General features: G+C 39.5%; 2 protein-coding genes across 3 annotated transcripts; one reads left to right on the forward strand and one right to left on the reverse strand.

Moving 5' to 3' along the window:
- Positions 1 to 743: 743 nt before the first annotated feature.
- On the reverse strand, positions 744 to 14,245 carry LOC135704530 (mitochondrial enolase superfamily member 1-like). Its single transcript, XM_065226012.1, has 9 exons — positions 14,101 to 14,245; positions 13,929 to 14,013; positions 13,708 to 13,841; positions 13,506 to 13,628; positions 1,834 to 1,984; positions 1,602 to 1,759; positions 1,396 to 1,538; positions 1,142 to 1,305; positions 744 to 1,080 (listed from the first exon to the last, which is right to left on the reverse strand). Exons 1-9 carry the CDS (start codon positions 14,203 to 14,205, stop codon positions 779 to 781), a joined length of 1,365 nt encoding a protein of 454 aa, XP_065082084.1. The 5' UTR covers positions 14,206 to 14,245; the 3' UTR covers positions 744 to 778.
- MAN1 lies at positions 3,991 to 8,299 on the forward strand. 2 transcript variants are annotated; one of them, XM_065226004.1, is made up of 4 exons: positions 3,991 to 4,157; positions 4,771 to 5,370; positions 5,510 to 6,236; positions 6,295 to 8,299. In XM_065226004.1, exons 2-4 carry the CDS (start codon positions 4,851 to 4,853, stop codon positions 7,619 to 7,621), a joined length of 2,574 nt encoding a protein of 857 aa, XP_065082076.1. In that variant the 5' UTR covers positions 3,991 to 4,157; positions 4,771 to 4,850; the 3' UTR covers positions 7,622 to 8,299. The 2 variants fall into 2 exon arrangements, with proteins under 2 accessions (XP_065082076.1, XP_065082075.1); XM_065226003.1 differs by lacking the exon at positions 3,991 to 4,157 and having other exon boundaries at positions 4,536 to 5,370.
- Positions 14,246 to 14,681: the final 436 nt, after the last annotated feature.

The raw sequence follows: 14,681 nt of genomic DNA on the forward strand, positions 1-14,681 counted from the left end.
AATCTCAATTCTACATGCTCAAAAGATCTCACACTAGCGAATCAATCTTTGAAAAATCATCTTTCATTTCTCGCATCTACTTGCATCGCGCTTCATCTTTTTGCAGGAAATCTTCAAAATCGACATAAATCTTCCTTCTAACAGTAAAACACAATCTTTTCTGCATCGTAGATAGAGTCATCCCCCTCGGTTTTGATTTGCTATGAAAGTTTGACAGATAAAATGGGGGGGTAGTGGATTTTCCTATGTTTCGAGGGGTGCATCGATTAGCTTGGGACCGAAGATAGTACCAGAGCTGAGCCAAAAAGTTGAGCACGTTTCTTCGGGACCTTCTGGTCTTAGGGTTACCTCTATGGTAGCGTTTCGCTCGAGCGAAGGTAGAAGTAACGCATAGATAAATGAGCAAATACACAAACCTTTCTTTTGAGGTTATAATATTTGCTATCAAATTCGATCAAAGCATTTACCTTCCAACGGCAGATGACGTCGTAGCGGTCGTATGAGAAAATGGAAGAGTTGCCAGTCTTCTTCATATGTAGTCTTAGGTAAAGGTATCTAATTTGAGTTGCTTTGAATATTGATATATGTATATATTGTATGTATGATACTTCATCTTACGGGACAATATTTGATTGACTTGAAACTATTTTTATTGTTTTTATATTTGCGAAATACCATCTTATAGTTGATCAAACCTAATATAAAATATGATCATCCTGCCTAACATCATGCCTGTTGTGGGTAACACAAAATTATCGTTATGTTTTACCTCCCTCCTCTAATATTCCTCCTTCTTGAAGATTCCCTTCGCAAACATCCGCTGCCACTCGGAACCACGTGGATATTCAAACATTGAAATCGCCTCCGGTTTCAACTCTGTTGAATACCCTGGCACATTGGGAGCTATATAGCAGGCATTTTCATTGATAATGGCCGGATTAACAAACTGTTCATGCTGTTGATCAACGAACTCAATCATCCGGTCGTCTTTAGTACATGAAACGGACGTGTAGTCCCACATTTGCAAATGCTGTACCATCTCACACAGTCCTACACCACCAGCGTGGGGGCATACTTTCACTGGAAAATTATATATATTTCAAATTATAAGTCTATCAGCAGCAAATCGTCAATTACTTACCATTAAATTTCTTCGCCATTAAATAAACCGATAGAATTTCGTTCACACCTCCGATTCTAGCAGAATCTATCTGGCAAAATTCCAACGCATTTGCCTGTAGAAATTGTTTGAACAGTACACGATTGCAGCACATTTCTCCAGTTGCAACTCCAATATTGTATTCCCTGTGAATATGGAAAATAATTAATAAATTGACATGAAAACTAACTTAAGTTATACAATAATTCAAATTATATCCCGTTCAAATATCTCACCTCATGGCATCAGCAATTTTCTTATGACCCAAGACATCGTCGGGGGATGTAGGTTCTTCGATCCACAGCAGCTTAAAATCCTTCAAATTTTTCATCCAATCGATAGCGGTACTCACATCCCAAATTTGGTTGGCATCGACCATCTAATGTGTGAAAGTGACCGATATTGATAGAATTAATCGAAGTAGAAATTAACTCCCACGTACCAGCTTGTTATCCCAGCCAATTTCTTCCCTGACCAGCTTGCATCGTTTGATATCGTTCTCCACATTTTGGCCAACCTTAATTTTGAATGCGGTGAATCCAGCCTGAATGTATTTCTGACATAGCGAACGGATTTGCTCATCACTGTAACCAAGCCAACCTGTGGATTTAGTTAAATGTTATTAGATGGTTAATTAAACCTGTAATACCTGTATTGCTTTAACGAACACATACCAACTTGTGTCATATAAGCTGGATAGCCACTACGAAGGAGATCATCAATCCTTGCTTTACGCATTGGTTTACTTTCACTTAGAATGTGAATCGCTTCTTTCGGTGAGATTGCATCCGTAATGTATCGAAAGTCGATAGTAGATACAAGTTCCTGACGACTCGAAAATCAAATGATTAGAGATATAAATATATTAAAATATGATCAGCTCTAACAAAAATACAACCAATATGCGTATTCAGGGAGAGTCTAGGGTAAGACCATGTTTACAAATGTGCTGGTTCATAATGCTGATTGACCATAATTGAATATTTCTCACTGTAAAACATCGTCGCTAAAACATTACCGCCATCTGTTGAGTACACTGTAGTGGGCACTACTCTGAACAGATGGCGGTAGTGTGTAAACGTCAAACGCAAGAGAATTGACTATGCGCGCCACAGGTGGCGGTACTACGAACTACGATACGTTTAAATTGTCCGTTAAATGCTTGTTCGATAAACAACTTGCGAGTGTTATGTCTGGTTGTCTGTGGGTATATGTTGCCAACCCTAATAAAAATAACAATAAAAAATGCTTAACGACGTGTTCAGTGAAGTAATGAAATTTTGTTATTAGTGGAATGCTTAAATAAAACAGCAAAAAAAGGTTATCTTCCATTTAATTCCACTTAATTAATTTTGGTATCCATGACAGATACGTATTTCGACTACAATGTGCAGTCTTCATCAGTGTCATTTCCATTAAAGAACTTATCAAAATCTAACCCCTTTAAGTACTCATCCCCTAGGTATAATTCCCTTACACCCCTAATAAAAAAATACCATACACGAACGATAACCCAAATGATTGAACTATTCAACAAATGGTTTGGATAATATCCCGAACACGTCGTTAAACAAATTAACCATAACATTTTTATTAGGGCTGCAGCCATCATTTTTCTTCACTGGCATTCTCATATACACAGAAATTCAAAACAACCCAAAATTAAGTTCTTTTCACTCATCTCCCATGTTCCGTACGATAAGCCAAATTTGGGTAAACCGGCTCAAAGTAGTTTGCATTTAAGCACGGCAAAAAAAATTACCCATCGCTAAGTTATTTTCATTTTTTTCTACCCAAAATTAAGTTCAATTAACTCAAATTAGGGTATATCGCATATTACTCAATTTTGGCTTCTCGTACGGAACTAGACGGTTGAGTCGAATCTTTCGTTCTATTTTTGACAACAATAGCGAGAGGAAATGAAACGGGCAGAGGTCAAATAACTCAAATTTGAGTTTAAAAAACCCAAGCGGTGGGTAGTTTTGTTTTTCTGTGTATAAGTAAAATAGGTTTACTCATAAACTGGGTGACTTCTCTTTTTGTGATAATGAGTTATTCTGGCTGGCCGTGTTCGAGAGGAATGATATTTTTTTCCATTTTTTATGTGTGTATGAAATATTTCGTTTCTTTTTTCAAACGTTCCCTAACGAGAGACGAGTGACAAGCTTTTGAAAAGGTTCTTGCAAACATTTTATAAATCATATTTTTTAATATATTTTTAATTATTAAAAAATGAGGATATTCAATTTAATTAATTAAGCATTTTATGAACTAACAGTGTGAAATATATGTCAAAATAATTATAAATTAAAAAAGCCTGATAATACGTAAACGTTTCGTACTAAACAAAACCATCTTAAGAAAATCAAAAAGAGCGTCCATCAGAAAAACAAAACTACCCACCGCTTGGGTTTTTTAAACTCAAATTTGAGTTATTTGACCTCTGCCCGTTTCATTTCTTCTCGCTATTGTTGTCAAAAATAGAACGAAAGATTCGACTCAACCGTCTAGTTCCGTACGAGAAGCCAAAATTGAGTAATATGCGATATACCCTAATTTGAGTTAATTGAACTTAATTTTGGGTAGAAAAAAATGAAAATAACTTAGCGATGGGTAATTTTTTTTGCCGTGCTTAAATGCAAACTACTTTGAGCCGGTTTACCCAAATTTGGCTTATCGTACGGAACATGGGAGATGAGTGAAAAGAACTTAATTTTGGGTTGTTTTGAATTTCTGTGCACATCATACGCCCTTTACATAGAACGCACAATGCTTTTTGACAGTTCGATGGCGAAAGAATTTTTTCACTTCGGCAAGTCGCGCGGCGAGTGTGTTGTTTGCAATCCGTGGGTACGAAATTTCTGTAAATTTAGGTACCAGTTTAGTACAGAAAGTGAGAAAAATCTGTTGATCAGTATTCCTTAGATAAAGAAGCATCGTATGCGGTTACTTTCCGGCATGAATTACTGTGCAAATCGGTGAAATTTCGGTGTTTTCTGTAAGTTGACCCCCTTTCTGGCGGATGATTTTTTTTTTTCGGAGCTCCTCGTCTCGTCGGACGTGTGCTGCATTTGTGTAAGTGCGTGTTTCCAAGTGCTTTGGCGAGGTTTTTTTTGAACAAAAGTCAGGAAAAGTCGTGTTGCTTGAGGTGTGTGCGTGAGTACGGTGGGATCGGTACCCGGAGCAGCCAGTTTTCATTATTTTGTCAGCACAAGCATTAACTTCGAGAAAAGTTTCAGCAAGCATTGTAATCGAACTGCTCGTTTGGCTAGTTTATTGTTTATTAAAAATTAAATTAAATTTGCTTTTAAATGTAGATTATGACATTGTTACTGTATCCTTACTAGAATAATGCTATTTTAAAAATCAATTCCAATAAGCTCTGGGAACTCTGTTCCGCGGCTGACGATCGCACTGTTCGCGCTAGCAACGAATCGCCGTGTGCGTGGGAACGAACGGGATGCAAGTAAACACGGCTCAGCCGCCTATCTTCCACTACACAACAAGCGCGACAGCGAGCGCCACTTCAGACGAGGAAGCCGCGATCCGAAGCATTAATTTCGTATGATTGTGTGTTGTTTGGTTAAAATTTTCTCTTGAATCATCGACAGAAAAAGATTGAACGAACGAAAGCCAGTGTCGGGAACACGACCATTCCGGGTAAATAAGGAGTAGTGCGACAAGCAACGAGATGAGCAGCCGGATGGACAATCTGGACCTGCTGACGGACGATGAGCTGCGGCATCGTCTGATTCAATACGGCTTCCAGAATCTGCCCATTACCGGCAGCACCCGCAAGCTGTTGATCAAGAAGCTACGGAATCACATGGAAAAAGAGAAGGGAAAGTTAAGGCGTGACACGAGTTTTGCGACGCGATATTCTTCCGGTGAGGAATCCGATGGGGAGAAGCGTTCGAGAAGTGGTGGTGGTGGTGGTGGTAGTCGTAGAGCGACGACGGGAACTGGCGCGACACGGGCGATGATGCCACCACCGGCAGCGAGACCTGCCAGCAGACGGATCAGCAGCAATTCGGGCATATCAACAAACAGCAGTCTACTGGCGAATAATAACAACAATAACAATGGCAGTCACAACAAATCGATTTCGCCTGGATCCGGCAGAAGTTCGGTTTACATCTCGCCTGTAATTATCAACGATAGCGAGGAGGAGGACTATTCCGGTGGTTTGAGGACGACGGGCCGCGTTTTCGGTAAGTACTGTTACTATTTTCGGCTTACTCACGGAAATCATCATTATTTGGGGATAGAGAAGAGACAGCAAAAATATGTACCGATATAAATTATTTCAACCAACTCTTAACGGTACAAATATCTCCTTAATCCTAATAGGCAACTCATCTCCCTCGGCTAGTGCATTATTTCGACGCATTACCACCGGTGCCCATTCCACACCCACGCGATCTACCACGACAGCGCCAATATCGACAGCACAGCTTCCCTCTGCCAGCAACAGCAGCTACCGAGCCACCATCGGCGGTAACAACAGCAACAACCACGGCCTTGAGCATACCAATTCGTCCAATTCGAATGGTAGCGCTTCGGAATCTCCCTACGTCAGTGAGTACACCAAACGGTTGTTACAGCTGCGCGGGGAAACCGTATCGCACGAGAGCTACAACAATACCATTGGAAGTGCCATAAGCGGTATTGGGGGTGCTGCTGCTTCTACTGGAAGTAATCTCAGCTTGAATCACAGTGGAGCCCCAATTAGTGGGAACCACTTTCGTAGTCGGTACAGCAGTTACGCGAACCGGTACGGTGTTGGGAATCAAAGCGATGGGGGAGGCAATGGCAGTAGCAGCAGCAACAACAGTGGAGGATTCAACGAGAACGATATCGTAACTCATGCTCAACCCGATCCTGAACCACCGCAGATTCCGTTGAGGGTGGCGATGGGAAATCTGATTTCGAAACTGGACGAACACTACGGTTTCAAGCAGACGTTTATCCCATGTGCGCTGCTGTGCCTGTTCATTGCCTTCCTGGTGTTTGTTGCCTTCATGTATATGAGAATCAGTCCGGACATTGCCAGTACGCTCAGTTCAATAGATACGAGGTAAGATCCAACAGGTTTTGAAGATTTTCAAATCATTTTCCTAATCTTTTTCTCCTAGTTATGACTTGTGCGACAGCACGACAACGGATATGAACAAATGTGTAGCTCAATCGGAGCTAGAACCAGCCTTTGAACTATTGAAACTGCTAGGAACGGAACTTAAGAGCCGGGTGGAATACAGCAAATGCGTCGATGCAAGTGTGCCCTATTGGATGAGCGCCGACGAAGTGCTTAAGCTAGCTAAAGAACGCAGTCCAAACGTGTTGATCCCGCAACTCACAAAATATCTGCACACGATTGAGTACCTGATCGATCGGAACCCCCTGTGGAGAATAAACCACTGTGACCAGGACGGGAAGGAAATAGATTTCATGGAAGTGCTCCGAAGGAGATCAACCCGAACCAACTACTTTGCCATTCTGAAACCGAAGTTGCCGTTCACGTGTATGCTGTACAACAAGTTTCACACGTTCTTCGTGATTATCGGTGTGATCGGACTAGTCGGGATTATCACATATCTGGTTAACTATTTCTTCAAATTTGTACTCTACGTCAAACAGAAGCGTAAAAATCAGGTGAATGTATTAATCAGCGAAATCATCCAAGCGGTCAGTCAAGCAGCGAGTGAACCCTCCGAAGAGGGAGGTGTCGTTGTGGTCAACCATTTGCGGGACAGGCTTATCACACCAGACAACCGGAAGAGACTGGAATGGGCATGGGTGGAAGCGCTTCAATTTCTGGAACAAAATGAAAGCCGAATCCAGTTCGAAGTGGGAAACCGTGCAGGGGAAGATTTCAAAATGATGCGTTGGATTGACACCGCACTACTGCCTTCAAGTGGGCGGTCGGTCCCAGGCGGCGCCAAGAAATGGCAAAGTCCTGCTTTCGATAATACCAACAAAATCCCGGATCCACCGACCCCGTGTCTGAAGATTCGTCAGATGTTCGACAAATATGAAGTGAACGATCCCAACCTGAAAACCATCGTTCAGGATGCCATTCTGGAGAAGGTCGGCTCCCGGTGCAGAATTTACGACATTCAACTGGACCGGAATACCTGCTGTGTGTACGTTCGATGCGCTTCAGCCAAGGATGCCGGAATCGTGCACGATGAAATCAACGGCTGGTGGTTCGACAATCGATTGGTTTCGATCAAATTCCTCCGACTGGAACGCTATGAGGCACGGTTTCCCCGATCGTCCGCTGGGCCAGTGTGTCTCAAGCCCTCCAATCGCAATAATAGCTCAATGTCACAACAACAACAACAACAACAACAGCAACTCGCAGATCGACCAACGACAAATCCGCTGGAACGGGACGACGACGAGGAGGAAGAGGAGGATGATGACGATGATCTGGAACTCGACCAGGAGCCAGAGTGCTAATTGTTTTAGTTTTAGACCGCTAATTTTAAAACTATTTTAGTTGTAAATTATCGTGGCTGCTTTATAATATAGATTGTTTGTTCGTGAGTTAATTTTCGGACGCTAATTTCTTTCTTTTATTATTCATCGTTAAAAAAGAGAGTAAACCTCAAGAAGCCAGCAAAAAATATCGTTAACGTTAGGGAAATAAACCAGAGATAGTAGAGTAAAATCTTTGTTGGTCTAATCTAATGTAGGGCACTGTTGAGACGTCGTATGAAAAATAACACTTAACTGCGCGAGCGCGAGACCAAATCTTATCATTTGAATGAAAAGATCGCGGCTGTTTACAGATGCCTCTGCTACGACCTACCGGCTGGCAGCAGGTGGGAAAACGGAAGCGACAAGGCAGAAAAGGATGGTATACAAACGAAACGACTGTTATCACTTATATTCCTGCTGAGTACTGACTAAACCCGAGGGGGGAGGGAAACAAGACACAAACATACAAACACAAAAACACGGATACAAATCGACGATGCGCTATCATTAATTTTAGTTGGTAACTAAACAAAAAGTTAAAGATATCTGACTAAAACAAAAAAAAAAAAAACAAAAAATCTGGAACTTATTAGAGTAAGGAAAATTGTAAAAAATCACAAAAACACATGATCGATTCAGAAATAAATAAATGGCAAATCTTTACTAAGAAAACTTGCGTTGAAAGGGTTGCAACTAAGAGATGACAGATCAGTGGATTGTTTTAACAACTCTTTGGTTTACACGGCGATAATATTGACAGTATTTGACAAATCTTAGGTAATTATGACTCCGTAGCTATCTTTCTTTCGCTTTATTTTAAATGTCATTGTTGCGTGTGATTTGTCAAATAATCACCCCAATGCGATGTTCAGAGTTAAAGCAACAATCAATATGAAACTAACGATTGTAATTTGGCTCAATAATTGACATTGGTCCTAAGCAGGGATGGAAAATCATTTACATTCATTTGCCTCCTTTTTTCATCAACAGAATACCGTAAAATGATGTATGAAGCTTTTGTAGCTTTTGATATGAACTACAATCTGTATTCAGCTAATAACTAAAATCTGTACCTCTTATGCATGACGAAATAGAGCTGGCAGAACATGTTATTGTTTTTCAGTGAATGCAATTTACATTCACTGAAAAACAATGGAGGGTTCCAAGGGGCAAGACAGCTGTACTCAGAGTAAATATATTAGCTGCGAGTAAATTTGAGTTGCTCACATTTACTCAAAAATGAACAAAGTAGTCCCGTATTTTTCATTATAAGAAGTTCTGGAAACAACCACCGGCTGACAGAATGTTTTGTTTAAATATTTTAAATTTAGAGAAAATTTAGCATTTGGCGTCAGATTATCAACTTTAATATAGCATAATTTTTGTTTGTCTTGTCCCCCCGTCTCGATGAGTCTCATCGTCGCCCACTGGTCACCCACCATAGCCGGTCGAACTCCGGACAAAGCTAGAACAGCACTACCGTTCATACTGGCGACAGCGCTCTGATGAGACAACGAAACCCTACCCCAAGCTCCTCCCCTGATCCTATCCTTCGAAAATGTACCCTTCTAACCTCGAGTAAGCCGCGAGTAATCGGCCCAACTCCTACTAGACATAGAATTAAGTGAATTTTGTTACACACAGTGAACAATGAATTATCGGCTCCGTAAAGCTAACGCGATTGAGCCTTCCAAATAAACGAACTAGATAAAAAAAATATAGCATAATGTCCATGAAACGGCAATATTAAGTTTTCATGCTTTAAAGATCCAAGTTACAATACTTTTGCCAGGCCAGGGCCTCTTTTGCTTTCCAGGGATTGATGATCTTCGAAGTTTTTCGTGATGTGGTGGAGTGATTTCAAGGCCAAAGAAGTTGGAATTTGACCTAATATTATGAGAAGATTATTTTAGCTCATGAAAATTAATACTCAACCTCTCAAAATCGATGCAAGAGGCTTCTTGTTCTGTTGAATTAGTTGCTGGCACGAGGAAACTCAACATTACTAATTATTTGTAATTGAGGTGTACAGTGACCAGCAAAACTAAATTTACAAGCTTCCGTAATGGAAGATCGATATAAATCTCCGAAAATATTTTGCTAGAAAAAGTCAGAGTAAGTTCAGAGTTCCTCCGGAGACTGTCATAAATCCTCTTTTCGATTGACTGGAATCCTTCTTGAGTTTGTGCGAAGTCTTCTAGGCATTATCCAGAATCCCTGTGGGACTATCCTGAATCCTTCTTGTGACTGTCCATCAGAATCCGTATTATGTTATTGCTAATGTTCCGCAGCATGCTAGACGGAAGTGCAATGGCCTTTCCATTGCCAAAATATCCTCTCGGTTAAGCTTTAGTTTGAAAGGGAACCGCTTAAAATGTTGAAATACGTATTACAAATTTACAAATGCAATTACGCCCCTTTGAAATGTGGCCACTGAATTATCTTTGCTTGACAGCATCAGTTTTCACACAACAACCAGGTTGCTATGTGTAAATGTTGTCGAGCAATGCGAGTTACTCAGAGTTACTCAAAATTAACTCCGATTATACTCATGATCGAAAGCTGTCTTGCCCCAAAGAGGGTTCTTATCGCTCTGATTAATCATGCATTAGAGATACAGATTTGAGTTGTTTACAAAGGATGTAGTTAATATCAAAGCCTACAAAACCTTCAAACACTATTTTATGGAATTCTGTTGATGAAAAAAGTTAGAGGCAAATGAATGTAAATGATGTTCCATCCCTGGTCCTAAGTACATCTAAAAGTGCATCCCATTTGCGATAATTTAATTTCAACACTTCACGGCTTTTCTTTAGAATTTTCTCAAGAATTTCCTTAAAGCAACCAAAAATTTACTCAGGGCGTGTTTCAGAATTCGTGTCCAACATTCTTGGGTTTCTCCCTAGAAAACTCCACCATTCACAACCAACCACTGAATGGATAGACTTTCTTAGGCTCTGAACCATTTGGTGGATTATTTTAACTTTTGGTTAAAATTTGACAGATGAAAAGTTATCGATTAACCCTGCTATCCGAGCATGGTTATTTCTGACAGACAAGAAGTTAAATTTTGACAACCGTGGCTCGAAAACCGGTCGATCGACAGCACGGGGATTTTCGAACCTAGAAAATAACTTTCGAAATGTCACTTTTAACCACGAGTTAAATTTAACTCGGCAAATGGTTCAGAGCCTTAGGCTGCTAAGAGCCTAAGTTGTCAATAGAAAGCGACTAAACTCCTTCAATGCAATGCTACTGAATTATCTACAAGTGTCGAATGCGAATGGGCTGGTTTATTACAATATTACGAATATGGAGAAATGCAAATATCTTAGGCTCTGAATCATTTGGTGGATTATTTTAACTTTTGGTTAAAATTTGACAGATGGAAAGTTATCGATTAACCCTGCTATCCGAGCGTGGTTACTTCTGACAGATAAGAAGTTAAATTTTGACAACCTTGGCAAAGTTCTTCTCGAAAACCGATCGATCGACAGCACAGGGATTTTCGAACATAGAAAATAACTTTCGAAATGTCACTTTTAACCACGAGTTAAATTTAAATTGGCAAATGGTTCACAGCCTTATAGATATCCAAAAATATTCTTTTTGTCAACACAGTTTTTTGACAAAACAAAAGCTATATTCGAAATTCGAACTTACTCCGAGTAAAGTACAACTTTATTCATACTAATTTCCAAGGTTGCAAAGACTCATTTCAGCTAAAACAATGTTTTTCTAAATTATGAAATAATTAGATGCCATGATCAAATTTTGAATTGGTAGGATACAAGAAGAGGTTGCAAAGAATGTGTTTGACATATTAAACCTGTTTATTTCACTTCATGAGAGTCACAATCAGCGATTTTTCACAAACTCACTCACTCAGTGATCAGCAAATCGCTGATTGTGACTCATAGAAAGCAAAATTTACAGGTTTTATGTTTTCAACGCATACTTTGTAACCTCTTCTTGTAAGTTACAAGTAAAACATGCCATCATACCATCTTTTGGTTTTATTATTCCGAAAAACATTATTTTAGCTGAAATGAGTCTTTGCAACCTTCCTAATTTCAGCAAATGCTCAAAGAGTTTACTTTTCTCAAACTGGTTCACTCATGAGTAAATACTTGCTTTTATTCGTATGACCTATTGTCAAATGTTTATAATCTGAGAAGAAATTTTAAAATCCCTTTAATAAAAAAAATACACAAAATAGTTTCAAAAGTTCTCAAAAAAATCTGTTCTTGAAAGGAAATTGAAAACGAATATTTACAACGCGCATACAATTTAAAGTAATTACACTCAGGTATTTTTTTACACGGGAGATACGTACCGTGTAAAAAAAAACAGCGTAAAAAAAACCTACGAGATTTTGATTTTTTACATGCTTAAATGTTTTTAAAAAATCGGATTTTGATGCCATTTGTAATTATAGCATGCTATGGTCCATATAAACATATTTTAAAAATTTCTGTATTTACACCAAAAATTGTGATTTTTTTACAATGTGATGTCACAGGAAATTTTGTTGCTCTCCATTTTGATATTTTAACCGCTAAAACGACCAAAACGACAGCAACCTGAGCAATAGAGTGATGCAAAATTTGAAATTTTCGCTCCACAATACTTAAACGATTCCAAATCGGATCCTGACTAACCTCTCAAAATTTGAACCCATTTGGTGAGAAACTGAGATGGCACAAACCATTTGAAGTTTGTATGGGAATTACTATGATAAAACCAATATTTTTGTTCATGTCTATCTAATAATTCACCATATCGGTCTGCTTCAAAAACTTTCAATTGCACTTGTAGTAAATTTTCCCAGCTACAACTTTGCTCAAGACCACTTTTTGATTAAATGCAAGGATAGAAAGTTATCAATGGATCAATGCGCTGATGTCTTATGATCATGCTCAATCAACTGCTCAGCAGGCAACATTGGTGTTTCTGGGGCGTTGAATAGGACCCAACAATCATGGCTACTATGTCACACTGCAAAATACAGTGTTGCCCACAGAGCAGCTGCTTGATCATGTCATAAGTTTACCAATCTCTTAATTAATTAATAACTTTTTCCTGTCGCGTTTTACATAGAAACGATCTTCAGCAAAAATGTAGCTGAGAAAATTTTCTATAATAATGGTTATCGAACTGTTTCGCAGCTCAATATGGAAAAAGACTAGAAGGCAATGAACAAAAAGTTGAGATTTCCCATAGTAATTTACATGTAAACTTCAAATGGCTTGTGGTAAGTCTGTTTATAACCAAATGAGTTGTAACTTTGGGAGGCTAATCAGGACCCGAATTGAAACCATTTAAGCACTGTGGAACGAAAAAGTCAAATTTTGCATCAGTCTACTGAGCAATCATTATCATCGAAATCACAACATCAAATTTAGATTTCAATTTGATCTCAGGCTTTGCTCGGGTACCGAGCAGCTCGGCAATCTATTTTGCTGGATATCAGTGAAAAATTTGCGAGGTTCAGTTAACAAACGGTAATGTTGTTTATGGCACTGGAAAATTTCTATTGCAATCTCCAGGTCTATCCAGAGACTTGCTAAGCCGATCTAACAAAACAAAATCCAACCGAAACTCGTATATAGAAAGAGAGAATGATTGGTAATTTCCATTTAATTCCACTACCTTAATTGCTTATCCTTGACAGACGCGAGTCTAGTCCAAGTATTAGTACAAGACACTGAAGAAGTCTGCACATTGTAGACGAAATACGCGTATCTGTCAAGGATAAGCAATTAAGGTAGTGGAATTAAATAAAAATTACTAATCCTTCTCTCTTTCTTTACACAGGTATATTACACTGCAGATGCCCAAGATTTAACAAAAACCCGCTTACCTCCGGTTCCATTTCTGACAAAAGTCTCCACACCGGAACCCCACGAATCTTGCCCCACAAATCCCACAGGGCGTTGATTATCGCAGCAACGGCCAGATGCGTAACACCTTTCTCAGGACCAATCTTAAAACAAAACAATAAAGACATGTCCGTTAATTAATTCCCTACTCTAGGTACCGACATTGGCATGTGTTAATCCTACCCATCGCAGTTGTGATTCGCTGGTGATTTCGCGCCAAAATTGAGAAAAATTCTGATAAATGCTTGCAGTGGTACGGCTCTCAACGAATCGCTTCATCGCGTTAACCGCAAGCAGGACGATATCCGTTCCGCGACCTTTCAAATCGATAAGAGTTATTAGAACAAGATTCTAACAAATCTAGTAAATGTACCTATATGTCGTATTTGTACAGGTCAACTTACCCAAGGTGAAAGTAAGCCCATTGCCGTAAATTCCCTCAGCAGTGTGAATCGTCACGTAAACACACGAATAATCCGGATCCGTATGCTGGATCACATAAATGAGAGCAAATCGCATCAATACATGTCACTCACGAAAATTCGATTGTTATTATGTTATTCAGTATTCACGTACCATCGCATCCGATCCGTGAGCCCCCAGCGAAGTTGGCCATCGGATATCCTTCGCATCCAGGGTTGTAATGTTCAGACATTTATCCTTGACAGGTGTAGCAGTCATTGTTGATTGTGTCGTTTCGTTATTTATGGGACTTTCGTTTCGTTCGAATGATGATCGAAAATTTATGGATTGTTGAATGAATTGTCGATTTCGGGGACTAGACGTTTCACTCCAGCAGCATCCGTTGTTAAAAAAAAACACACGCACTTTGCTCCGTCAGCTGTTATTTACCGTTTTACTTTCACCGTTGTAGGACGAATCGCGTCTATTTATACTTCATTTGAGGATTTTCTTCTTCGTGGGCTTATGAGGGATTGCGGTGCTGAGTATTTGTTATTAAAGCATATACATTCAAAGCTGCATCAATGACCAACCGGCTAGAGCGAACAAATGGAACAAACACGCGTCACTCATCGTGATTCCTTGTAATTGTGTGCAACCGAGACAACTGTACATAAGCGACATTATCGTAGGTTTGTTATCAGGCCAATAAACAGGTTGTTTGGGAAGAAATTCGTTAGGGAGGTACCTACTAG

This window comes from Ochlerotatus camptorhynchus, unplaced genomic scaffold, assembly GCF_037179485.1.
Source record: "Ochlerotatus camptorhynchus isolate MF236.1 unplaced genomic scaffold, CSIRO-AGI_Acam_v1.1 ptg000243l, whole genome shotgun sequence".
Lineage (NCBI taxonomy): Eukaryota > Metazoa > Arthropoda > Insecta > Diptera > Culicidae > Ochlerotatus > Ochlerotatus camptorhynchus.